The following is a 26,594-nucleotide window of genomic DNA, read 5'->3' on the forward strand; positions in this document are numbered from 1 at the left end:
TGATGACTGCCTTGCCTGGTTCACCAACTACTTTGCAGACAGAGTTCAGTGTGTCAAATCGGAGGGCATGTTGTCCGGTCCTCTGGCAGTCTCTATGGGGGTACCACAGGGTTCAATTCTCGGGCCGACTCTTTTCTCTGTATATATCAATTATGTCGCTCTTGCTGCGGGTGATTCCCTGATCCATCTCTACGCAGACGACACCATTCTGTATTCTTCTGGCCCTTCCTTGGACACTGTGATATCTAACCTCCAAACGAGCTTCAATGCCATACAACACTCCTTCCGTGGCCTCCAACTGCTCTTAAACGCTAGTAAAACCAAATGCATGCTTTTCAACCGTTTGCTGCCTGCACCCACCCGCCCGACTAGCATCACCACCCTGGACGGTTCCCGACCTAGAATGTGTGGACATCTATAAATACCTAGGTGTCTGGCTAGACTGTAAACTCTCCTTCCAGACTCATATTAAACATCTCCAATCCAAAATCAAATCAAGAATTGGCTTTCTATTTCTCAACAAAGCCTCCTTCACTCACGCCGCCAAACTTACCCTAGTAAAACTGACTATCCTGCAGATCCTCGACTTCGGCGATGTCATCTACAAAATAGCTTCCAACACTCTACTCAGTAAACTGGATGCAGTCTATCATAGTGCCATCTGTTTTGTTACTAAAACACCTTATACCACCCACCACTGCGACCTGTATGCTCTAGTCGGCTGGCCCTCGCTACATATTCGTCGCCAGACCCACTGGCTCCAGGTCATCTATAAGTCCATGCTAGGTAAAGCTCCGCCTTATCTCAGTTCACTGGTCACGATAACACCCACCCGTAGCACGCGCTCCGGCAGGTATATCTCACTGATTATCCCAAAAGCCAACACCTAATTTGGCCGCCTTTCCTTCCAGTTCTCTGCTGCCTGTGACTGGAACGAATTGAAGAAAAAAAAAAAAAAAAAAATGAAAGAAAATCGCTGAAGTTGGAGACTTTTATTTCCCTCACCAACTTTAAACATCTGCTATCTGAGCGGCTAACCGATCGCTGCAGCTGTACATAGTCCATCTGTAAAACAGCCCACCCAATTTACCTACCTCATCCATTCCCTTACTGTTTTTATTTATTTACTTTTCTCCTCTTTTGCACACCAGTATCTCTACTTGCACATGATCATCTGATGATTTATCACTCCAGTGTTAATCTGCTAAATTGTAATTATTCGCTCCTATGGCCTATTTATTGCCTACCTCCTCATGCCTTTTGCACACAATGTATATAGACTCATTTTCCCCCCTACTGTGTTATTGACTTGTTTATTGTTTACTCCATGTGCAACTCTGTGTTGTTGTCTGTTCACACTGCTATGCTTTATCTTGGCCAGGTCGCAGTTGTAAATGACAACTTGTTCTCAACTAGCCTACCTGGTTAAATAAAGGTAAAATAAAAAATAAAACATTTTGTTTGTATAAATACATACATACATACATACATACATACATACATACATACATACATACATACATACATACATACATACATACATACATACATATGACATATATAAGCCATGGCTTTGCCTGGAATGATAGATCTATCCATCTATCCAACCCCAGCCCCTCCCAGGAGATCCCTTAAAATAGAGGGACGTTTCAACTGTGCAACACACATAACGCACGCCTTATTGCCCACCGAATTTCTCTAGCTCTAATTATAGCACCCTGTTCTTCTACACCCCTCCCTTTCCCCCTCGTTCCCATTCCTACACCCCTCCTCTCATTCTCTCAACTGTACCCAACTGTCATACTGTTTACCCCACAGCAAATCTCCATGACTCTTCTCACTGCAACGCCACTTCATCGGCCAACCCTTATTCCAATCACTCATTCTCACCACTTACCTTTCTCGCTCTCCCCCTTCTTTTTTCCTTTTCCACTATGTCTTACCACTTTCCCTCCGGCTCAGTGATGTGAGCAGGATGTCTCTCCCCCAGAATATTGGTATGCATTATTCATTCAATTTACAAGAGGCACTTTACTAAGATACAGAATTACATTTCAGAATCTTACAAGCACACTATTAGCCAGACAAACACACACATACATTTACAAAAGGTGTGTTGCACACAGACACACACACACACCTGCAAACACATTCTTACCGAGCACGCTAACAGTGGTGGAGGCCTGTGTGTTGCCCAGGGGGAAGGTGGCCACCTTGCAGGTGTACACTCCAATGTCGGCGAAGCCCACGTCCTCCAGTATGATGGTGGCGTCATGAGAGGAGGGTGAGCGGAAGGACAGGCGGCGAACGTAGTCCGGGGGGATGGAGATACCGAACACGGGGTTGTACACCGCCACCGTCACCGAGCCTGTGGGCAGCCGGCGCTCCCAGGAACTCTGGGTAAGACTCAGGTTGGCCTCCACCTCCACGCTACAGCCCAACGTCACGTTCTTCCCCAATACAGCACTCACCTTCTGGGGCACCAACACCTGACTGCCCCCCACACCTGGAGCCAGGGAGAGAAACAAAGAATGAATAGTTTCACCATCAACGATCAGTTCATTCCAATTATTTCTAAAGAACTACTGTTAGTAGTAACATTGAGAGAAAAGCAGTGGGTAATATGTTAAGTTATTAAGTATAATCCTAACAGTTGTACTTGGGCAGTGAAACATAAGCCTGTAATTGGGTGTGTGTAATGTGTATGGCTGTACATTCAATATGCCCACTGATGATGGCAATAAAGTACCTCCATCGGTCTCTCAGAATCACATAATTTACCATAAAACACATACACAGCTTGTGAATATGTGTGTGTTAAGGTTTGTGAATAGGTAAGGAGGACATGTGAGGACAACCTGCTAGTACTACAACAACAGCAGCAGGTGCAGTATCTCTTACAAACACACAGGAGTGCACGACACACACACACATACGCGGAGCCATGGATACACCTAGTCATATAATCATGGATGACACTCAAGCACCATTCATTACAGCTGAACTCTTTCATAAAGTCCTCAAACCATATATAAGCCTGTGACATAAACCAGTATTCAAGGGTGACCTCACCAACTAGATCTCTTCGTTTCATGCGTGTGTCATCTGAAGATGATCCTAGTCTCCTCTCGAGGCACTATCAATAAACATTCATCATGTTGGGTGTAATAGTGTGTGTGTGTGTGTGTGTGTGTGTGGTCGGGAGAGCGAGATGGTTTTGTGAACAACATTTACTTGAGAGCACTGACGTCAGCTCCGCTAAGACATTCCCAAACCAAAACACAAACTTAGTAGGTTCCATCAAACTAAGCATTCACAGACATCTGTGCTGATCTGATCATGAATCCACAGCAACCAACATTTGGTTTTCCATCAACATAATACACAGTCCAGTGTTTGTGTGTTTGTTCCACAGATCAGTGTATTCTTGTACAATAGCTGCCTGCCTGCCCTACTCCTGACCTGAATCCAGGAATTAAAAGCAGCCCTTTATTTAACAAACCACTCGCTCTGTCCCTGTATCCAATCAGAACTAGCCCCTAAAGCTCTGTCATCCCCTCTAGTTATTAACATGGCCTGTCCACACTCACAGCATTAAGATCAGCAGTACTCCAGAGACACAGGCAGAGGGGGAGGAGAGATGGAGACAGGCAGACAGAGACATAAACCGCAGTACTCCAGAGACACAGGCAGAGGGGGAGGAGAGATGGAGACAGGCAGACAGAGACATAAACCGCAGTACTCCACAGACACAGGCAGAGGGGGAGGAGAGATGGAGACAGGCAGACAGAGACATAAACCGCAGTACTCCACAGACACAGGCAGAGGGGGAGGAGAGATGGAGACAGGCAGACAGAGACATAAACCGCAGTACTCCAGAGACACAGGCAGAGGGGGAGGAGAGATGGAGACAGGCAGGCAGAGACATAAACCGCAGTACTCCACAGACACAGGCAGAGGGGGAGGAGAGATGGAGACAGGCAGACAGAGACATAAACCGCAGTACTCCACAGACACAGAGGGAGAGAGTTACGGGAAATGGCGAGGTAGAGAGAAAGGTGGGAGGAAGAGAAAGGAAGACAGGGAGAAGATATGGCAATATGATGAAAGTGTTAGTGGGAGAAGGAACCGTCTAAAGTAAGTAAAGGGTCATATGAAACAGATGAGAGGAAACAAATATATCACTAAGAGATTCTGCTGTCCAAGAGAAGAAAAAAAAACTGTGGAAGGAACGAGTCCCCGAAAGATAAATAAACCCGAACATCATAATAATACCACCATGCTGCACTCACCACACAACCACATCACTAATTGCAACAAGCTGCCAGTGGGAAGACGTCATCGTAAATCAAAACCCGCTGCATTGCTTGGCAACGGACTCAAAACATTCTGCCTGTTGTTGTCGAGCCAACAACCCCAGCCCAATCTCTCAGCCAACCCAACAGAAGTATTTTCCTGAGTGTCCCTCCAACCTCCTATCCTGGAAGCCTGAGACCTGAGCACAGAGAGGGTGACAATGACATTAGAATGCCATAAGGAGGGAGGAGAGGAGGAAATCAACAAGAGGACCATTCGTTAAAAGACAGAGTTTGAGGGCTGACCCCATTTAGTCGACTTGTCGATTGTTTGGTCAATCAATATTTTTTAGTAGCGCAGTGGCAAATCCTTTTTTTCCCCTTTCAAAATATGGCACACAAGACATCTGATACACGCCTGTCTGAGTGGACTAATCAATTGCGGACGTGGCAGGGTTGGCACACCAGTAGTAGATTTACTGTTAATTCCCATAATTTCTCATCTAGCGCAGCACCACGTATTATCAGCATTTTCAAAAGAGTTTAAGAAACATATTACCTTCAAAAGTGTTCTTGTGATCAAGCCATCAATGTTTTGTGCTTATTGGTGTCGTAAAAATGTTACCTAACGGTTTAGCAATTAGCATGTTTGACATTTCTTTTTGATAAGCGGGTTAGCAAAAAAAAAAACGTCCCATATTAAAAATCGGCATACGGTCCCTAGTTATTGGCCACCTTACTATTTTGTTCAATTACAAGATATATCCATTTCATTTTGAAAATAAGACAACAACCTTGTATCCGAAGTTGGCTAACCTTTCGGTAAAAAAAAAAAAAAAAAGCTAAATTTCAGAAGTAAAAAGTTGGATATTAAATGACGTGTGGTCAGTCACGCAGTCGAATTTTACAATATACAGCGTGTCCCACAAAATGGGTATATATTACTTTTTTGAAAAATCTCAAAACCTAACTTAATGAAAATCGGTGGTCAGCTAGCTAGAAGAGTGTCTTTAGTCGCAAAACGTAAAGTTATTTTCGTCCATTTAAATGTTGAGTTTGAGGTGATTTAATCCTCTAACCGCTAGAGTGTCCGACCTTAGGGGACGTCTGATGTTGGGGGGAAATTAGCTACAATGCTTGTTTGGTTAAGGGCGGCAGGTAGCCTAGTGGTTTGAGCGATGGAGCAGTAACCGAAAGGTTGCTGGATTGAATCCCCGAGTTGACATGGTAAAAATCTGTCGTTCTGCCCCCGAGCAAGGCAGTTCCTCGGACGCTGAAGACGTGGATGTCGATTAAGGCATCCCCCCGCACCTCTGATTCAGAGGTGTCTTCCACATTTAACCCAACCCATTTCAGTTGAAGGCATTCAGTTGTACCACTGACTAGGTATCCTCCTTTCCCTTAATTTCTGTTAATGCATACAATTGTATTATCATTATAAATAGTCTTACCGTTGTCATTGTAGGAGCGGACACATTGTTTGCAGAGCGCACAACCTAGGCTACACATTCCATTTATGAGTCGTCAATGTATTAATTGTCTTTTGTTTGGAGCACTCCTGCCAATCTTTAGTAAGGACACGCACCCGATTACACATATAGAAGTAGGACTAGGCAACCTGCGTGCAAATGTAGGCCTATACTGTACAGTAAGTGTGCCCATTTGGGGATCTGATACTATTTCTGATTGTCTTCATCACTGTGGAGTTTCTCAAATATTTTATTATTCGCCTCAAACAGCAATTAACAAAGTCTGCTTAAACATCCATTGAGAAAGGCTATGTTGAGGAACTATTGTCAATTTGAAAAATATTTCCAGCTACCTTCCGATAACCACTCGGTGTGAAAAGGAAAAAATGTCATGCTCTGATCCGGTAGAAACGTCATAAAATAGGCCTACCTATCTCGTGTCTGTCCGGAGCTCACTGGTGGTGGAAACTCTGAGGACCCAGAATATTTTATATAAATGTTGCAAGTTTGCTAGCACAAGCTTTGGGCCAGACCAAGTTAATACAATAGTTGATACAATGTTTCAAGTTCCTTGCAGTCAGGTCATGCTTAGCCAATGTGATTTATAGGATATTTATTTTTAGTCAGGATATTTACCTGCAGGCTGCAATATTTTTATTTGTTGGCTTTATGTAGGCTATTTTTACATATTGACAAATGGCAATAGAAGTTACTTTTAGATTTGCATAATTTTCCTTTGTAATTTTGATTAACCACATGACATTGATTTTGAGATATGAAGACTACTTTAAATGAAATTAAACTGTTCCACAAAAATGTGCATATGAAAATGATAACTGGCACCCAGATCAGTAGAAATGGTAGGATAATTTTGCACTCAAAAAGGAAAAGGTTCTGACCGACTAGAAGAGGTTTTTTCTTCTGGTTAGTCTATATTGATCTCTGGCTCCCTCTTTAGTAATAAGTATGCTTTCATTTTTAAATTGCAGTGCTTAAAGCATCAGACAAGCTCAGTATCCTACATTGATTGTATTCAAACATTTGGTATGTCTTTATATTGAAAAATATGGTATGTCTTTATATTGAAAAATATACGCTTGAAAATTTCAACCAATCAATTGGTCGAAAAAACAAAGGACAAAAATATATTTTCTGACCGCCCTGTCGTGCCTTAGAGATTAACAGTTGAGTTGTGCCATTTTATAGGGGTGGGATCTCAAGCAAATAAAGGACGGGAAACACTCAGAAACTTTGTAATCCTTCCATGAATTCTCTGATGTTTGACTAGCACGTAACGCACCGACTAGGTATGTGAATTTTCCCATTGCTGAAGTGCCTTGCATTGACCACAGTTGACTTTGCAACCTTGGCTCCGAGGTCTACAGGGTGGAACCACAGCATTGCGTTTACTGTTGGACAGCTGTTGACTCTTGTTAGGCATGTCAAATATCAGTGGCAGCTGTGTCACTTCCTGGTGGCTCAATAAGGCTAGTTAGTGAGCTGACAGTGATGGAGTTAATTAGCTAGTTACACATAGCGACTGCATTACCAGCCAGGAATTCCACAAAAGGGCATTCACTCACTCCAAACAGGTGATGCTTGAAAGATCACAGTGCAACCCAGCAGATACAGAGTTTCAAAAAAATATCCCAATGCCCCAGGGCAGTGATTGGGGACACTGCCCTGTGTAGGGTGCCGTCTTTCGGATGGGACGTTAAACGGGTGTCCTGACTCTCTGAGGTCATTAAAGATCCCATGGCACTTATCGTAAGAGTAGGGGTGTTAACCCCGGTGTCCTGGCTAAAATTCCCAATTTGGCCCTCAAACCATCATGGTCACCTAATAATCCCCAGTTTACAATTGGCTCATTCATCCCCCTCCTCTCCCCTGTAACTATTCCCCAGGTCGTTGCTGCAAATGAGAACGTGTTCTCAGTCAACTTACCTGGTAAAATAACGGTTAAAAAAATAAAAAAAATAAAATAAAATCCACTGAGACCAATCTCTGAGGGACAATGATGTGTGTTCTGATGAGCCTATTGTCCAGGAGAAGAGAGAGTGGCTGTATGGGCGCTCACTACTGGAACTTTAAGATGGAGATTTTTCTAAATGGGAAGCAGGGGATTTAAATAGCCATATATTGGTAGATGTTAATAACCAGACCACTAGAGATCTGCTCGACCACTAGAGATCTGTTGTTATTTTTAGGCTCCCCTCAAAAGCAGAGAGAGGTATACACAAAGAAAAGACAGATCACAGTAAAATCGGACCTCTAATGTAATCACCTAACCATCAGGGGAAAGAGGAAGGCAAAGAAATGCTTAACATAACCGTTTGTGAAAGCTACTCCTTCTATTGTATCAAAAGTAATCAGCCTATAAGATTAGCGACAAGCATACAGTTGAAGTCGGAAGTTTACATACACCTTAGCCAAATACATTTAAACTAAGTTATTCACAATTCCTGACATTTAATCCTAGTAAAAATTCCCTGTCTTAGGTCAGTTAGGATCACCACTATTTTAAGAATGTAAAATGTCAGAATAATAGTAGAGAATTATTTATTTCAGCTTTTATTGCTTTCATCACATTCCCAGTGGGTCAGAAGTTTACGTCACTCAATTAGTATTTGGTAGCATTGCCGTTAAATCATTTAACCTGGGTCAAATGTTTCGGGTAGCCTTCCACAATAAGTTGGGTGAATTTTGGCCCATTCCTCCTGACAGAGCTGGTAAACTGAGTCAGGTTTGTAGGCCTCCTTGCTTGCACACACTTTTTCAGTTCTGCCCACACATTTTCTATGGGATTGAGGTCAGGGCATTGTGATGGCCACTCCAACACCTTGACTTTGTCTTAAGCCATTTTGCCACAACTTTGGAAGTATGCTTGGGGTCATTGTCCATTTGGAAGACCAATTTGGAAGATCCAAGCTTTAACTTCCTGACTGATCCCTTAAGATGTTGCTTCAATATATCCACATAATTTTCCTCCCTCATGATGCCATTTATTTTGTGAGGTGCACCAGTCCCTCCTGCAGCAAAGCACCCCCACAACATGATGCTGCCACCCCCGTGCTTCACGGTTGGGATGGTGTTCTTCGGCTTGCAAGCCTCACCCTTATTCCTACAAACATAACGATGGTCATTATGGCCAAACAGTTCTATTTTTGTTTCATCAGACCAGAGGACATTTCTCCAAAAAGTTCAATCTTTGTCCCCATGTGCAGTTGCAAACCGTAGTCTGGCTTTTTTAATGGCGGTTTTGGAGCAGTGGTTTCTTCCTTGCTGAGCGGCCTTTCAGGTTATGTCATTTAGGAACTTGTTTTAATGTGGATATAGATACTTTTGTACCCTTTTCCTCCAGCATCTTCAAAAGGTCCTTTGCTGTTGTTCTGGGATTGATTTGAACTTTTTGTACCAAAGTACGTTCATATCTAGGAGACAGAACGTGTCTCCTTCCTGAGTAGTATGACGGCTGCGTGGTCCCATGGTGTTTATACTTGCGTACTATTGTTTGTACAGATGAACGTGGTACCTACAGGCGTTTGGAAATTGCTCCCAAGGATAAACCAGACTTGTGGAGGTCTACAATTTTTTTGGAGGTCTTGGCTGATTTCTTTTGATTTTCCCACTTAAGCCTTGAAATACATCCACAGGGACACCTCCAATTGACGTCAATTAGCCTATCATAAGCTTCTAAAGCCATGACATAATTTTCTGGAATTTTCCAAGCTGTTTAAAGGCACAGTCAACTTAGTGTATGTACATTTCTGACCCACTGGAATTGTGATTGTGAATTGTGAATGAATTATAAGTGAAATAATCTGTCTGTAAACAATTGTTGGAAAAATTACTTGTGTCATGCACAAAGTAGATGTCCTAACCGACTTGCCAAAACTATAGTTTGAACAAGAAATTTGTGGAGTGCTTGAAAAACGAGTTTTAATGACTCCATCCTAAGTGTATGTAAACTTCTGACTTCAACTGTACATACACATTAGAGAGAAGAACCTATTGTAGCGCCTCTGTCTCACACACACACACACACACACAGAGCGAGTCTGGCTGTCCTGGCTGCAAGGAGACATAGTTCCCAGAGGAGACTCAGGTGATCATTCTCCCTCAGTCAGCGCAACTATAGTATGGGATTGGTTGAAGTTCAATGCTAATATCGATAAATTCACAAATCAACTTGAATGTAGGTACACAACACACATGCCACCTCTTGTCATGAGCAGTCCAAACGTTATATAGAACCACATACCGGATTTTTGACTGCGCCTTTAGCATTTGAGTATTCAGAGTAATTTCTGCAACGACATAGTTCAAATTCTAGATATAGGATAAAAATTAGACTTTAGCATCTGTTGTGTCTTTGACTATGCCAGATTAATTGCTATGACATGCTATTCTATAAAATAATTTCTCCGTAATTAATATTACCTGATTGAACTAATCATGTAAATATTAATTAACTAGAGAGGGACACCACAAAATAATATTTATAGAGCTGTTATCTTTCGAATAAACTCTTAAAGATTTAGTAATAGTTTACATCCATAGCAGTCACCTTAATCGTCAGTTTATTCAGTCTCATCTGAAAGTTGTAAATCCTTGATTATCTGCAAGAATCCTGGCTAACAAGTTGAATCAGCAATACAAAATTGGGTTTAATTATTTATTTACTAAATACCTAACTAATCACACATACACAATTAAATCACAACTTGATTACAAAGTGCCGTCATAAAGAAAATATCCCTAGCGGGCGGAATAGACATGACAGCTTGTTACACAAAGGAAAGGGGGGGCTGGGTTTTAGTGAAAGAGCAGGAGACTGGAACATAGGCGAAGCTGTGTTATCGTAAATACAGTATCTTATGCATTCTAAATTACCGCCCATTTGAAAAAGGAAAATGCAATAAATATTTACTCTGAGCTGCGCTTCAGTAGGTTGGTGGTAGATGGAAGACTGTATCGCCAACCCGAGTCCTCAGTCCTTTGAAGAATGTCTCTGGTAGTCACTGGATACGTTGGAGTAACGTCGTGTGTAGGAGACGGGATACTCTGACTGTCCTTCCTAACCTACGTTTGTAGCAGCTGTTGCTAACTCAACGGCTAGATTCATTCTGTAGTGAATACGAGTTCAAAGTTCATACCATTCACAACCAAAGTCCATGCTGCTGTTGGCTTAGTTCTGTAGTTATTATCTGAACCATTCTGACACCGGATCGTCATCCTAGCGTACCCGGAACAGAAAGTTATATTCTCGTCAATGGCTTTTATAGTGGAGGGAGAGGGGTGTGTCTGAAAAGTTTATAACCCATGCCTCTTCACAGGGGCGGGCCACTGTGAGCAGAGGAAAACTTATGAAAACCCAGATCTCTCATTTGGAAGCTAAAATTACATTTAATCTCTTCACAAATAATTTCATATTCAAACATTTGAATTAAACAACAATTCCATGTGAATCCGATACGTCTTACGTTTAGACTTTCCACAGTAGAGTTTGTCATTCTATCATTGATGAGAATATGTCAGAGGGCAACCGAACTGACATAATATAACTTAAGTACCACCGCATATGTTCAGTTGGTCGGATTACCAGAATATAGTTCATTCCCCCCCACTTTCAGATGTCCCCAGAATCCCTATGTTACCCAAGGGGTTTTCTTATGTCACATCAGTAGGGAAGAGAAAAAGGGGGAAAGAGCTATTTATGACTGTCATAAACCTACCCCCACTGCCAACGTCATGACACATCCATAAAGTGACCATTGGACTTTATTTTAGGATTGACTAAGTTTGTAGATGCAACAGTTTTTATTAAGGGAGTGGCTCCTAATCTGTGAACGGATCTTTATTTCTGAGGCTCCGTATCTGTGAGCGAGCAAAATCTCACAGTAACTCATGGGAATTTGGGACTTCAGTAATTTTTCATGCCAAAACCGGATTAGATACATACCGGTAGTTAAATGCCCAAAAGATGATATTAGCAATATCATGAAGCAAAAACAAAAAAATCAATAGCCACTACAATGTCTAAACATGATTTTGTCATGAGTTCAGTAGCATTTGCTGTGGTCAGATGAAGAAGATGCTAAGTTACAGGACTGTTTTGCTAACACAGACTGGAATACGCTTCGGGATTCCTCCGATGGCATTGAGGAGTACACCACATCAGTCCTTGGCTTAATCAATAAGTGCATCGATGACGTTGCCCCACAGTGACCGTACGTACATACCCCAACCAGAAGCCATTGATTACAGGCAGCATCCGCACTGAGCTAGAACTGCCGCTTTCAAGGAGTGGGACTCTAACCCAGAAGCTTACAAGAAATCCTGCTATGCCCTCCGACGAACCATCAAACAGGCAAAGCATCAATACAGGACTAAGATCGAATCGTACTACACCGGCTCTGACGTTCGTCGGATGTGGCAGGGCTTGCAAACTATTACAGACTACAAAGGGAAGCACAGACACAAGTTGCCCTGTGACACGAGCCTACCAGACGAGCTAAACTACCTCTTTGCTCGCTTCGAGGCAAATAACACAAACATGCATGGGAGCACCAGCTGTTCCGGGAGACTGTGTGATCACGCTCTCCGCAGCCGATGTGAATAAGACCTTTAACCTGTCTAGGATGAGAGTGCCGCTAGCGGCACTCCCCCCCCACCCCCACTGAAAAACCAGTGCCGCGAAATTCAAAAAAATTTTTTTTTTTAAATATTTAACTTTCACACATTAAAGTCCAATACAGCTAATGAAAGACACAGATCTTGTGAATCCAGCCAACATGTCCGATTTTTAAAATGTTTTACAGGGAAGACACAATATGTAAAGATGTACATCTATTACCTAAAAACACATTAGCATAATCCACCATCTTTTATTTGTCCACCAACACCAGTAGCTATCACCAATTCGGCTAAACTAAGATATTTATAGCCCCTAACCAAGAAAAAAACTCATCAGATGACAGTCTGATAACATATTTATGGTATGGGATAGGTTTTGTTAGAAAAAAGTGCATATTTCAGGTAGATGGCATAGGTTATAATTGCACCCACCGTCACAAATGGACTAGAAGAACTACATTGAGCAACGTGTTTACCTACTTACTAATCATCAAACATTTCGTAAAAATACACAGCATACACTAATCGAAAGACACAGATCCTGTGAATACAGACAATATTTCAGATTTTCTAAGTGTCTTACAGCGAAAACACAATAAATCGTTATATTAGCATAGCACATAGCACATAGCAGCCCAGCATTGATTCTAGCCAAAGTGAGCGATAAAAGTCAACATCGCCAAAATATATTAATTTTTTCACTAACCTTCTCAGAATTCTTCAGATGACACTCCTGTAACATCATATTACACAATCCATATAGAGTTTGATCGAAAATGTTTATATTTAGCCACCAAAATCATGGTTAGACAATGTGAAATGTAGACCAGCTGGTGAGAAAATGTCCGTGCGCCACTTAGACAGTGATCTACTCTTATACATAAATACTCATAAACGTGACTAAAAAATATAGGGTGGACAGGGATTGATAGACAATTTAATTCTTAATACAATCGCGGAATTACATTTTTTTAATTATCCTTACTTTTCAATACAGTTTGCGCCAAGCGAAGCTACGTCAAAAAACATGGCGTCCTAAGCCACTAATATTTTTCGACAGAAACACGATTTATCATAATAAAAATGTCCTACTTTGAGCTGTTCTTCCATCAGTATCTTGGGCAGTATCTTGGGCAAAGGATCCAAAGGATCCTTTCTTGGGTCCAATCGTCTTTTTGAATCGTCATTCCATATAGAGTTACTGCCTATGCTGTCTGACAAAATCACTATTTTAGTAGATCTTAAAAGTAAATACTTTTACGATTGCTGAATAACAACTATGTATTTCCAGGTTGAGAACACACGAAACTGCTGCTCTCTATCGCGCGTTCTTCTGTCTCTTCTCTCAGTCTTCATGTCTGCACAGATTGGACAAGTAGGGCACAATGGATTATGGTCATTTTAGTTAATTACCATGTTTTTTGCGCTAAACTATGTAGAATATTGGACATTGGAAACTCCAATTCCCTACTACATCGCACAGTTCGGGATTGATCTGATTTTTCGCTAGAGAAATTGCTCATTGAACCCACAGAAGAAAAAAATTATGAAGTGGAATTAAAATAATTGAATGGATGTTGGTCAATTAGTTGTTTAAAAACCTAAAAATAACTACTATTTTGTGTGGTGTGTGTAAAGTTAGAAGTTAAAGGGTGACGTGGTTGGAGAGCCACTTCAGTTAGTGCAGAGAGCAGGTGTTCTAGGCAGAGTGAAAAGCCTGGTGCTTTAACACTGACTGCATCTGTGCATGTCAAACACAGACACACACAAGCATTGAACACAGAGACAGAAGGTTTTAGTCATTAATGTGTTTGTGTGCGCGTGTAATTTTACACACAATAACACACAAGGTCAGATCATTACTTTGTGCACAGTAGCAGCTCCAAAGGCATCAGGTTTCACAAATCCCCCTTTTCACACACAGACACCTCTCAGCTGCCTGAATTCTGAGCACTGGAATGCACATGGGACTTAAAATAAGTCTTCCCCAAAATAAAATAAATAAATGTTCCAGCGATCTCTAAAGGCATGCTTTCCATCTGATACAGTTCGAAATAGTTTGTGCATATATTATGACAACATTTTGTAAAGTTTTTGTTTTTGTCTCCTGCAAGTTTTTCTTTGGGCTGTTCGTACACACCATTTTTTTTCTTGAGGCATTTTAAGTTCGGTAGCCGAAGTCTACATCCTTCGTCAATGATTGGTCAACAGTAGGGATTCTTCAATGAAGTGTTTGTTGACGACCAAATGTTAATGCAAAATTTTCACTTGAGAAATATTGTACCAAGCGTCTTTATTAGATGTAAAATTCTGTGACTGACACCTCATCGGGAAAAAAAAGTCAATTAATGAGTTATCTTAGAATAAGTCTGACTATTTTGAGGAAGTGTATACTGGCTAAGGCATCTGAACAGGGACAAACAGTACTATTGACAACATTTTTTTTGCCCTTTATCAAGCAAAAGTTTTAAGGGAGTATGCGAGGCACAGATGTTGACTTAACCTAGCTGAGTTATACTAGGAGCAAACTGAATCTAGTATGCAGACCCCTTAACTCTCCAGAGGTGGTTAACTGTGTCTGGTTGAGGGGGAGGATGAGAGGTCATCCCCCACAGGTCTACGGTACCAGACAGGGGAATATTTCTGTCTCTGCTGGGTGATGGAGAAACCAGACCTGTTAATGCTGAGGTTATGCTATGGCCATAATAACTCAGGGCTCAGGCTGTGGTAACCAGCACTCTGCTAATGGAGTCATAATGCCTTTCTTATGCCGTAATAACGTTGAGTTAACACTAGGAAAACCATTCCATAGTGTTTATATAAAAGGTTGGTCATACGGAGGGAGAGTGGCTTCGGGAGAACGACTCATGGAGTTATCATCATCATCATCACAAACCACAGATCGAAGCGCGCCCTAATTAACACCTATAAAGAAGAGTATGTATCTCTTTCCTCCCTTTCAATTCACTCCCCATCATTCACATAAGCATACCGACATGGCATTCACAGACCCTTATTCTGTATTGAATGAACGACATGTGGTAGAGCATGAATGGACCTTGAAAAGCAGGCTGTTGCTAATAGGTTGTTTCCTGTCACTCAGTATAGGCCTAATATTTATCACATCCCCCGTCTCTTCCACGTCAGACATTGGAGTGACAGAGAATACAAGGGTCCTAAACCACAGGGCAGACAGGAGGACGGATCCGTGTTGATAGAGCATCAGCAGGATAGCTAGAAACAGACATGCACTACTACTGGTTTGGAGCACTAGGACAGCCAGGAAAGCAGTTGTGGATAGTGCACAGGCCTACGTAAACAGTCCCATGCTAAGGAGGTAGGGGACACACCCAGCGTGTGAAGCAGTGATATATGCACACAGTCTTCTCACTGAGGAAATGTCAGGACTGCACTAAGCCAACATGGCCTGCATGCCTAAAACCACACAATGCTAAGCTCCTATAAGACAATGGACTCCAAGGACACAAAACTGTCTAGCATGGAGGGAAAATCCCCTTCAAAACACCATTCCCAGTTCCCATAAACTCCCTCTCAGACACGAACATTGAACTTATCTGTGGAAAAATCTAGCGCCAAATGATCAGAGACATATGTTTGCTCAGTAAAGAGTTTAAAGCATGGCTGTTCAATGTCGGTCCTGTAGGGCTGAAACACTTGGTTTTTATCCTCTCCTTCTAATAAGGGACTAATTCAGACCTGGGACACCAGGTGAGTGCAATTAACTACCAGTTGGAAATAAAAACCATAAGTGTTTCAGCCCTCCTGGACCGGAATTGAAGAGCTCTGGTTTAAAGATGGAGAAATAAGAGGGACGCTGAGGCTCTGTCTATCCGTAGGGGACGAAAACAGGGACTTGATGATGACGCAATCCCAGGCAAAGGGTTTGTGTGCCAGACCACGCCCACATGAATTTGTATTGGTCAATAGCGGTCATGTTGTTTTAGGCACTAGTTTGGAAAATATTGAGTAGGGAGACCTTTGTCTATAGATACCACAAATCAAGTTCCTGCAGATCGGTCATTCAGCACCAGAGGATTAGCGTTTTAAAGCTGCAATTTGTAACTTTTTAGGCGACCTGATCAAATTCACATTGAAAGATCTATAAATTACATTTCTTTCTCATTGAAATCAAGTCTAAGAAGCGGTCGATCTGTTCTGTGTGATATTTTTATGCTTCCCGTTCTTAAGTTTTGTTTCTGCAACAGCAAGGCAAGAGGGAATATAGGTTGCTAAAGTTTTGTATAAGTTAAGAACTTTTGCGAAGGAGCACAGTTTGAAAGATATGGCAAATAGAAAACATTCCAGATGGACATCAGGAATAGATGGGAAAGGTTGAGGAAGAACAGGAGCAAAAACAAACAGAACTATTGCAAAACAGACTGTGTCCATAAAATGTATATAGTATGTATAAGCTGGAAGTAAAGGCCTAAGCGTTGTTGTTCACTAGTTTACTTCAATTAGGGGAGGGGTGGTAGGGTTAGAAAGTAAAATATATATATTTTTTAATGATATACAGTGGGGCAAAAAAGTATTTAGTCAGCCACCAATTGTGCAAGTTCTCCCACTTAAAAAGATGAGGCCTGTAATTTTCATCATAGGTACACTTCAACTATGACAGACAAAATGAGGGGGGAAAAAAATCCAGAAAATCACATTGTAGGATTTTTTATGAATTTATTTGCAAATTATGGTGGAAAATAAGTATTTGGTCACCTACAAACAAGCAAGATTTCTGGCTCTCACAGACCTGTAACTTCTTCTTTAAGAGGCTCCTCTGTCCTCCACTCGTTACCTGTATTAACGGCACCTGTTTGAACTTGTTATCAGTATAAAAGACACCTGTCCACAACCTCAAACAGTCACACTCCAAACTCCACTATGGCCAAGACCAAAGAGCTGTCAAAGGACACCAGAAACAAAATTGTAGACCTGCACCAGGCTGGGAAGACTGAATCTGCAATAGGTAAGCAGCTTGGTTTGAAGAAATCAACTGTGGGAGCAATTATTAGGAAATGGAAGACATACAAGACCACTGATAATCTCCCTCGATCTGGGGCTCTACGCAAGATCTCACCCCGTGGGGTCAAAATGATCACAAGAACGGTGAGCAAAAATCCCAGAACCACACGGGGGGACCTAGTGAATGACCTGCAGAGAGCTGGGACCAAAGTAACAAAGCCTACCATCAGTAACACACTACGCCGTCAGGGACTCAAATCCTGCAGTGCCAGACGTGTTCCCCTGCTTAAGCCAGTACATGTCCAGGCCTGTCTGAAGTTTGCTAGAGAGCATTTGGATGATCCAGAAGAAGATTGGGAGAATATCATATGGTCAGATGAAACCAAAATAGAACTTTTTGGTCAAAACTCCACTCGTCGTGTTTGGAGGACAAAGAATGCTGAGTTGCATCCAAAGAACACCATACCTACTGTGAAGCATGGGGGTGGTAACATCATGCTTTGGGGCTGTTTTTCTGCAAAGGGACCAGGACGACTGATCCGTGTAAAGGAAAGAATTAATGGTTTGGGGTCACTTATGAATTTCCTTGTTTTTGAAAGAAAAGCAACAAAAAAAATTGTCCATTAAAATAACAAATTGATCAGAAATAGTGTAGACATTGTTAATGTTGTAAATGACTATCGTAGCTGGAAACAGCAGATTTTTTATTGAATTAAAAATTATATTTTAAAATGAATCTGCTGTTTCCAGGTACAATAATATTTTACAACATTAACAAATGTCTACACTGTATTTCTGATCAATTTTATGTGATTTTAAATGGGCAATTGTTTTTGTTTAAAAAATAAGTGACCCCAAACTTTTGAACAGGAGTGTATATGTTTGCAAAAAAAAATATGGGGATTAGAAGTGACAATTACATTGATGGAAGCTACAATCTATCTGCTATATTAAAGCTGATCTACCCCCTAAGAAACAATTATTTATTTTATGACCCTCAGGCCTTGAAAGTGGTTGATTGGGGGGGTCTGGGGGTGAATAAGCTGGTCTGATTGGCTGTGGTTCGAGTTTGTTTTTGAGCAGCGGACAGACGCCTGTCGCCAGGAGAGCCACAGTAATTACAAGTGTGAGTAAGTGTGTGTGTGTGTGTGTGTGTGTGTGTGTGTGTGTGTGTGTGTGTCTGAAAGAAAGAGAGCGAATCCTGTCCCAAAGCTAAATGTAGTTTGAAGGGATGTGGCACAACACCAGGCAGCATTGTGAGTCACAGAGGTTTCCACTTCCACAACCATCCCTCTCTCGTTCTGGCTCTTCTGGCTCCTTTACTTAACAGCAAATCCTAACTAAAACAAGCTTTGTTGGCAATGCCACAAAGTGACAAGACAAGAGTGAGTCAATATCGGCAGAGCAAAAAAATTGAAGTAGTAATAATAGCCTAACGGTCTCTGATGTGCATCTCGGTTTTAACTGTCTCTGATGTGCATCTCGGTTTTAACTGTCTCTGATGTGCATCTCGGTTTTAACTGTCTCTGATGTGCATCTCGGTTTTAACTGTCTCTGATGTGCATCTCGGTTTTAACTGTCTCTGATGTGCATCTCGGTTTTAACTGTCTCTGATGTGCATCTCGGTTTTAACTGTCTCTGATGTGCATCTCGGTTTTAACTGTCTCTGATGTGCATCTCGGTTTTAACTGTCTCTGATGTGCATCTCGGTTTTAACTGTCTCTGATGTGCATCTCGGTTTTAACTGTCTCTGATGTGCATCTCGGTTTTAACTGTCTCTGATGTGCATCTCGGTTTTAACTGTCTCTGATGTGCATCCCGGTTTTAACTGTCTCTGATGTGCATCCCGGTTTTAACTGTCTCTGATGTGCATCCCGGTTTTAACTGTCTCTGATGTGCATCTCGGTTTTGTGAAAACAAGTTGTTTTGAACTGTGGTTAGTCCTGAGACATATCACCCAATGATAAACTTTTCCCTCCTCATTCTAAGTTTCAATTTTGTCTCTGAACAAAGGTATTGTTTGAGTAGTTTGAAAACAGAGGGCTCAAACACAGTATGACTCCTCCTGTCCTTGCAGCCTACAGACAGAATTGTTATAAAGTGTTGTTTACTCTGGTCGTTGTGAGTCAGACAGTATCTCCAGCAGCCTTCCCTCTCTGGCAACCAACAGGCCTTGTGTTGAAGTGTATATGGAGCTCATAGAACGTACCCCATGATCTGCAATAAGCCCTCAATGTAGGCTAAGGTGCTGGAATGCCCTCGCTCAACCACCTCAAAGTAGAGGTTGCAAATCCTCTAGCAAAGACAGACTAACTAACTTGAGACAGCCTGAACAGAGTTCTAGACGGGTAGTCTAAGTGGTAAAACACACAAACATGCTGTGTACACAGATAAACAGTAGGCTTTAGGCTGGTCCTCCGGTGCCAAGATTTCATTAAAGCCTTCCAGGGCCATGGGCAGAAACAAAGACAGGGTGAGGGCTGACAGTGAACGCCACAGACCCACCGCACAGTGGCTGCTCCCTGTCAGAGACTCAGTCACTGACTGACTGCAGAGAAACCACACTGGGCGGGAACAACCTCCACTAGCACTGGGCAGAATATGACATCACAGAGAAGCTCCATGCAGTCCCAATCTGAGTTCCCTAACAGGAAACAATAGCCGAGCAGTGGGAGATTACACTGGGTCATAATGGCATTAAAACACTTTGTATAAGGGTAACAAATGTTACCAAGTGCTGTGCATTCATAATTGAAGGGCTGCTGTTATGGAACAGTGTGTTCACCACTCTGCACAAGTTAGGCTACACACATCAGCACACTGTGCTCAGCCCATCAGCAATACACTAGTCATCCAACATGTCTTCTAGCCTTCTAGTTGCACTGAGAAATAGGCTGGCTTATAATAATAAAACACACCTTCGCAGGCTCATACTGCAGGGAGGAAGAGGAAACATGGCTCCACAGGCACACATGCTGTGCAAGAACCCACCCATCCCTTTGGACACATTAATGAGAAGTGCCCTACTTTCTCATTGCGCCACTCTCTTTTCTGCACTGCGTGTGGGTGGGAGTTACAGTTAGAGCAACTTTAAAACAGTCTCACTAGCTGAGGTTAAGTGATTCAGCTCTGGGGCAGAATGGATAGGCCTACAAAATCTCCCAGAGGGAGTCCACAACCGTCTGGTTACCAATTCCCTGCCATCTCCACACATTCCCTTAGCAGTGTAAATCCATGCCCACACACAGACAGCTCATAGACAAGGGGGATCTGAAAAAGTAACCTACCTCAAGCCAGAGTGATGCACCAGTTAGATAATTATGTGGCGACGTCATTCACAAGTCTGCCCACAAACCCACGAACAGTACAGTCGTATCTTATACAGTCAACTTCAGCTCTACCTGAAAACGCTGGTGGTATTTTAACCCCTACCGATGCCTTTCCTGTTTCCAGAAATATAAATAATTCAACATCAAAAAAGTATAATTTAATGCAGGTCTACAGTGAGCTGGATGAAATAAGATCTCAGGAAATGACAGAGTAGGTGGGTGGAATAAAAGGAGAAGAGGAAGTTAGATGTCAGGTTTATCCACCCTCCTTCCTGGCCTGTTGTGCTGACTAGGAGTTTGTTGCATAAAGAGGAGAGACCAGTCAGTGTAAACTCTCCTCCTTAGCAGGACTGTGGCTGGAGACCAGGGTGAAGAAGTCACTACCTCCAGCTCTGCATCAGACCTAACCAACCACAAATGATGAATAACAGATGACAAGTGCTGCTATCTGCTGTCAGCATTTCAGGTCATGTACAAGAAAAGGAGGGAGGAAGAGAGAAGGAAGGGAACGGGTTAGAGATGGACAGAAGAAGAGTCAGTAGAGGAGGGGGTAGGAGACTTAGGAGTGAGCTCTTTTACTCAGGACTGTTTTATGGTATAATTACATTTGCATTAAAACATCTCCCAGTCCTAGATTTCCTCAACTGGCTGCACAGTTTTTTGGCTGAGGTTAAAGATGTCATTTTCCAAGGCTGCTTTTCCTATTAAAATGCCTTTGCGGGTTGATGTGATCAACAATGAGAATAGTCTAGGCCCACTTAAATGCTGCTTTTTCTCTCTCAATCAAATCTATTTATAAAGCCCTTCTTACATCACCTGATGTCACAAAGTGCTATACAGAAACCCAGCCTAAAACCCCAAACAGCAAGCAATGCAGGTGTAGAAGCACAGGGGCTAGGAAAAACTCCCTAGAAAGGCCAGAACCTAGGAAGAAACCTAGAGAGGAACCAGGCTATGAGGGGTGGCAAGTCCTCTTCTGGCTGTGCCGGGTGGAGATTATAACAGTACATAGCCAAGATGTTCAAATGTTCATAGATGACCAGCAGGGCCAAACAATTTTAATCACAGTAGTTGTCGAGGGTGCAACAGGTCAGCACCTCAGGAGTAAATGTCAGTTGGCTTTTCATAGCCGATCATTCAGAGAATCTTTACCGCTCCTGCTGTCTCTCTTCATCTTAAAGCACATTGGCAAATCTCAGTTTCCATAACTACAAAATAGTATAAGAGCGGAAATGAGAGCATATAAAAGAGTCTTCAGAAAGAATTCATACCCCTTGACTTATTCCATATTTTGTTGTGTTACAGCCAAAATTCAAAATGGATTAAATAAATAAAAAATCTCACCCATGTACACACAATACCCCATAATAACAAAGTGAAAACATTTTTTTTTTTATACGTTTTTGCAAATTTAATGAAAACTAAATACAGAAATATCCATCTCATTTACACAAGTATTCCCACCCGAGTCAATGATTTGTAGAAGCACCTTTGGCAGTGATTACAGCTGTAAGTCTTTCTGGGTAAGTCGCTAAGAGCTTTGCACACCTGGATTGTACAATATTTGGGCATAATTATTTTTTTAATTCTTCAAGCTCTGTCAAGTTCGTTGTTGATCATTGCGAGACAGCCATTTTCTAGGCCACTCAGGAACATTCAATGTCGTCTTTGAAAAAGCAACTCCAGTGTATGTGACCGACCGGCTTGATTTGGTCTTATGTAGCACAATTAGAAATTGCGTTGTTTACATTGGATAAAATGGAGACTCAGAGCTAGAAAATTGTATATCATACACTACAGCAGAGGAACAATGGGAACATAATTATGCTTTGAAAATTGATAAACGTGTAACCTCACTTTTGCGAAAATGTCCCTTGAATGTTTTGGCACACATACTGAGGAGCTCTTCTTTGTCTACACCCATTCAGCATCATTCACACCCTCTTAAGCTTTAGCCCCACCCATCTCTTTAACTTCTCTGGGATAGGTGGGACGGTAGAGTCCCACTTGGCCAAAATCCAGAAAAAAATGTAGCGCCCCAAATTCAAATATATTACTATAAAAATCAATCTTTCATGAAATCACACATGAAAGACACATAATTAAAGCTACACATGTTGTGCATCCAGCCAACATGTCTGATTTCAAAAAGGATTTACGGGGAAAGCACACCAAACAATTATGTTAGCTCAGTACATAGCCACAGAAAAACACAGCCATTTTCCCAGCAAAAGATAGTCACAAAAAGCAGAAAGAGATAAAATTAATCACTAACCTTTGATGATCTTCATCAGATGACACTCATAGGACATCATGTTACACAATACATTTATGTTTTCTTCGATAATGTGCATATTTAAATCCACAAATCTCAGTTTACATTGGCGCCATGTTCAGAAATGACTCCAAAATATCCGGAGTAATTGCAGAGAGCCACGTCAAATAACAGAAAAACTCATCATAAACTTTGATGAAAGATACATGTTTTACAGAGAATTAAAGATGCACTTGTTCTTAATGCAACCGCTGTGTCAGATTTCAAAAAGACTTTATGGAAAAAGCACACCATGCAATAATCTGAGACGGCGCTCAGATTTAAACAAAATTTCTCTGCCATGTTGGAGTTAACAGAAATACGAAATTACATCATAAATATTCCCTTACCTTTGATTATGTTCATCAGAATGCACTGCCAGGATTCCTAGTTCCACAATAAATTGTTGTTTTGTTCGATAATGTCCATTACTTATGTCCAATTAGCTACTTTTGCTAGCATGTGTAGTACACGTGTCCAAACGCTCGCACAGATGCAGGCTAGCGTCGGACGAAAACTTCAAAAAGTTATATTACAAGTCGAATAAACTGGTCAAACTTAGTAGAGAATCAATCTTCAGGATGTTGTTATCATATATATCCAATAACGTTCCAACTGGAGCATTCCTTCATGTCTGTATAAGTTATGGAACGCAAGGCGATATCATTAGGAAAGCACGTGAGCAAGAACTGGCAATCTGCCAGACCAATGACTGAAACACCTCCCATCCGGCCCCACATCACACTAGAGGCTTCATTCAGCGTTCTACGGACTGTTGACATCTAGTGGAAGGCGTAGGAAGTGCAAACAGATCCATATATTACAGGGAATTGAATAGGCGATGACTTTAACATCGACCAGTCTCAGAATTCTCACTTCCAGTTTGGATTTTTTCTCAGGTTTTTGCCTGCCATATGAGTTCTGTTATACTCACAGACATCATTCAAACAGTTTTAGAAACGGCAGAGTGTATTCTATCCAATAGTAATAATAATAATAATATGCATGTATTAGTATCTGGGACAGAGTAGGAGGCAGTTCACTATGGGCACGCAATTCATCCAAAAGTGAAAATGATGCCCCCTATATCAAAGAAGTTAAGGAGCGTTCTGTCCTAACAGCAGTCAAGTGCCCAAGCTAACTGGCTAACGTTGGCTAGCTACATCCAGACACAAATGAGAGGACAGCTCACTCTGACCTAGGTAGCTAAACAATTAACCATAATCCCAACTCATGATGTTACTACCCCGCATGAATTTGCAGGTAGGCTATAACTAGCAACGCAAATGGCTCTGAGAGATACGAATAATATTACAACACAGATGTCGTGTCTTTGGCATCAATAAACTGAAGACTGTTATTTTATCAAATCAATTCTCTGTATTATTAAACTAAACATGTAAATGTAATTAACTAGGAAGTTGGGGCACCAAAGAAAATCTTCAGATTTTATTTTCCTAATATAACTTCAGATATTTTAATATCTGATCATTTAGTCTAATTAATGAATTATTATTTACCTCACGTTAGTCTCATTCCAGACGTCGTAAATTGTTGGTTATCTGCACGAACCCAGCCTTCACTATGAATCATCCATACACCAATTGTCTAAAATCATTTATTTACGAACTAAATAATAAAAAATGCATAAACAAACAAACAGTACATATGGTTACAAGGAAATGATAAGGGAGGTTCCCTAGGGGGCTAAGCAGATATGATGGCTTGGTGGACAAAGGGAAGTGGATGTGGACTGAGAAGAGCGGGAATTACAAGAGTCACTACACAGTTGAAATTATATTAATTGAAATGCTAATCCTTTGCACATGAATGCTCACTCATTCGGGAATAATTGCAATCAATATACACTGCTCAAAAAAATAAAGGGAACACTTAAACAACACAATGTAACTCCAAGTCAATCACACTTCTGTGAAATCAAACTGTCCACTTAGGAAGCAACACTGATTGACAATAAATTCCACATGCTGTTGTGCAAATGGAATAGACAAAAGGTGGAAATTATAGGCAATTAGCATGTTATTGAAGATTTATGTTAAAAACATTCTAAAGATTGATTCAATACATCGTTTGACATGTTTCTACTGACTGTTACGGAACTTTTTGACATTTCGTCTTCTTTTAGTGAACGCGCTTCCTGACTTTGGATTTGATTACCAAACACGCTAACAGAAATAGCTATTTGGACATAAATGATAGACAATCTTCATCTCTTTAGCTATAACACTCTAATTCCACTGATTTCAAAACTCTGTCCTCCAGAAAGTGGAGAACAACACGTATGCAGTTTTACTACATGATATCTTTAAAAAAAACAGCATTAGAAAGGATTACCTACTACACATACTGAACAGCTCAACCAATTAGGCTTGTAATTTAACAATTTTATTCGTATTTACAGATGGCATACATGTTTGTTATTAAGGGGCATGCATGCATGTTCACATGTTCTAGAAGGCATTTCTGCCCCCCCAAAAAAACGCATTTTGATTTAAAAAAAGTAGTTAAAAATGGCTTTCATGTAAAGTAGTGACGCGTGACATACACCTAGTTTCCTGAAACGAGTCACATATGTGTTGTAGGTTATTGTCCTGCTGAAGGTGAATTTGTATCCCAGTGTCTGTTGACAAGCAGACAATCAGGTTTGTCTAGATTTTTGCCTGTGCTTAGCTCTATTCCATGTATTTGTATCCTAAAAAACTCCATAGTACTTGCCGATGACAAGCATACCCATGCAGCCACCACCATGCTTGAAAATATGAAGAGCGGTCCTAAGTGATGTGTTGTATTTGCCCCAAATATAATGCATTGTATTCAGGACATAAAGTTAATTTCTTGGTCTAGTTTTTGCAGTTACACTTTAGTGCCTTATTTCAAACAGGATGCATGTTTTGGAATATTTTTTATTCTGTACAGGCTTCCTTCTTTTCACTCTCATTTAGGTTAGTATTGTGGAGTAACTACAATGTTGATCCATCCTCAGTGTTCACCTATCACAGCCAATAAAATCTGTAACTGTATTAAAGAGATAATGGCCCCGGAGGAGATGGCTGCCGTTTTACAGTGTTTTTCCGCATTATTTTTAAATGATTTTGTACATAATGTTTCTGCCACCGTCTCTTATGACCGAAAAGAGCTTCTAGATATCAGGACAGCAATTACTCACCTCATACTGGAAGAAGAGTTTTTCTTTAACGAGTCAGACGGGAATGATTTACTTCAGACACCCGACAAGACCCAAATCGCATGAGAAAGAGACAGATATCGGGGACGTAGGTCGGGGTGCCTTGTAAGGATCCGACGGCGAGTGGGTAATCTGCCTGCACCATCAATCCTATTAGCCAACGTACAATCATTGGATAACAAAAATTACAAACTACGATCATGAATATCCTACCAACGGGACATTAAAAACTGTAATATTTTATGTTTCACAGAGTTGTGTCTGAACGACGACATGAATAACATACAGCTAGCGGGGTTTTCGCTGCGTCGGCAAGATAGAACAGCCGCCTCCGGTAAGACAAGGGGTGGTGGTCTGTGTCTATTT

At 41.3% G+C, this 26,594-nt stretch overlaps 1 protein-coding gene across 2 annotated transcripts in view; it reads right to left on the reverse strand.

Annotated features, from left to right (window-relative positions):
- The window catches only part of LOC129816177 (nectin-3-like protein), a 73,369-nt gene that overhangs the window by 31,969 nt on the left and 14,806 nt on the right, over positions 1 to 26,594 (reverse strand). For both annotated transcript variants that reach the window (XM_055870427.1, XM_055870419.1), the window contains exon 2: positions 2,159 to 2,506. In XM_055870427.1, coding sequence (XP_055726402.1) covers positions 2,159 to 2,506 — 348 coding nt within the window. The remainder of the gene's footprint in view (positions 1 to 2,158; positions 2,507 to 26,594) is intronic.

Source organism: Salvelinus fontinalis, chromosome 2, assembly GCF_029448725.1.
Source record: "Salvelinus fontinalis isolate EN_2023a chromosome 2, ASM2944872v1, whole genome shotgun sequence".
In the NCBI taxonomy this organism is placed as follows: Eukaryota; Metazoa; Chordata; class Actinopteri; order Salmoniformes; family Salmonidae; genus Salvelinus; species Salvelinus fontinalis.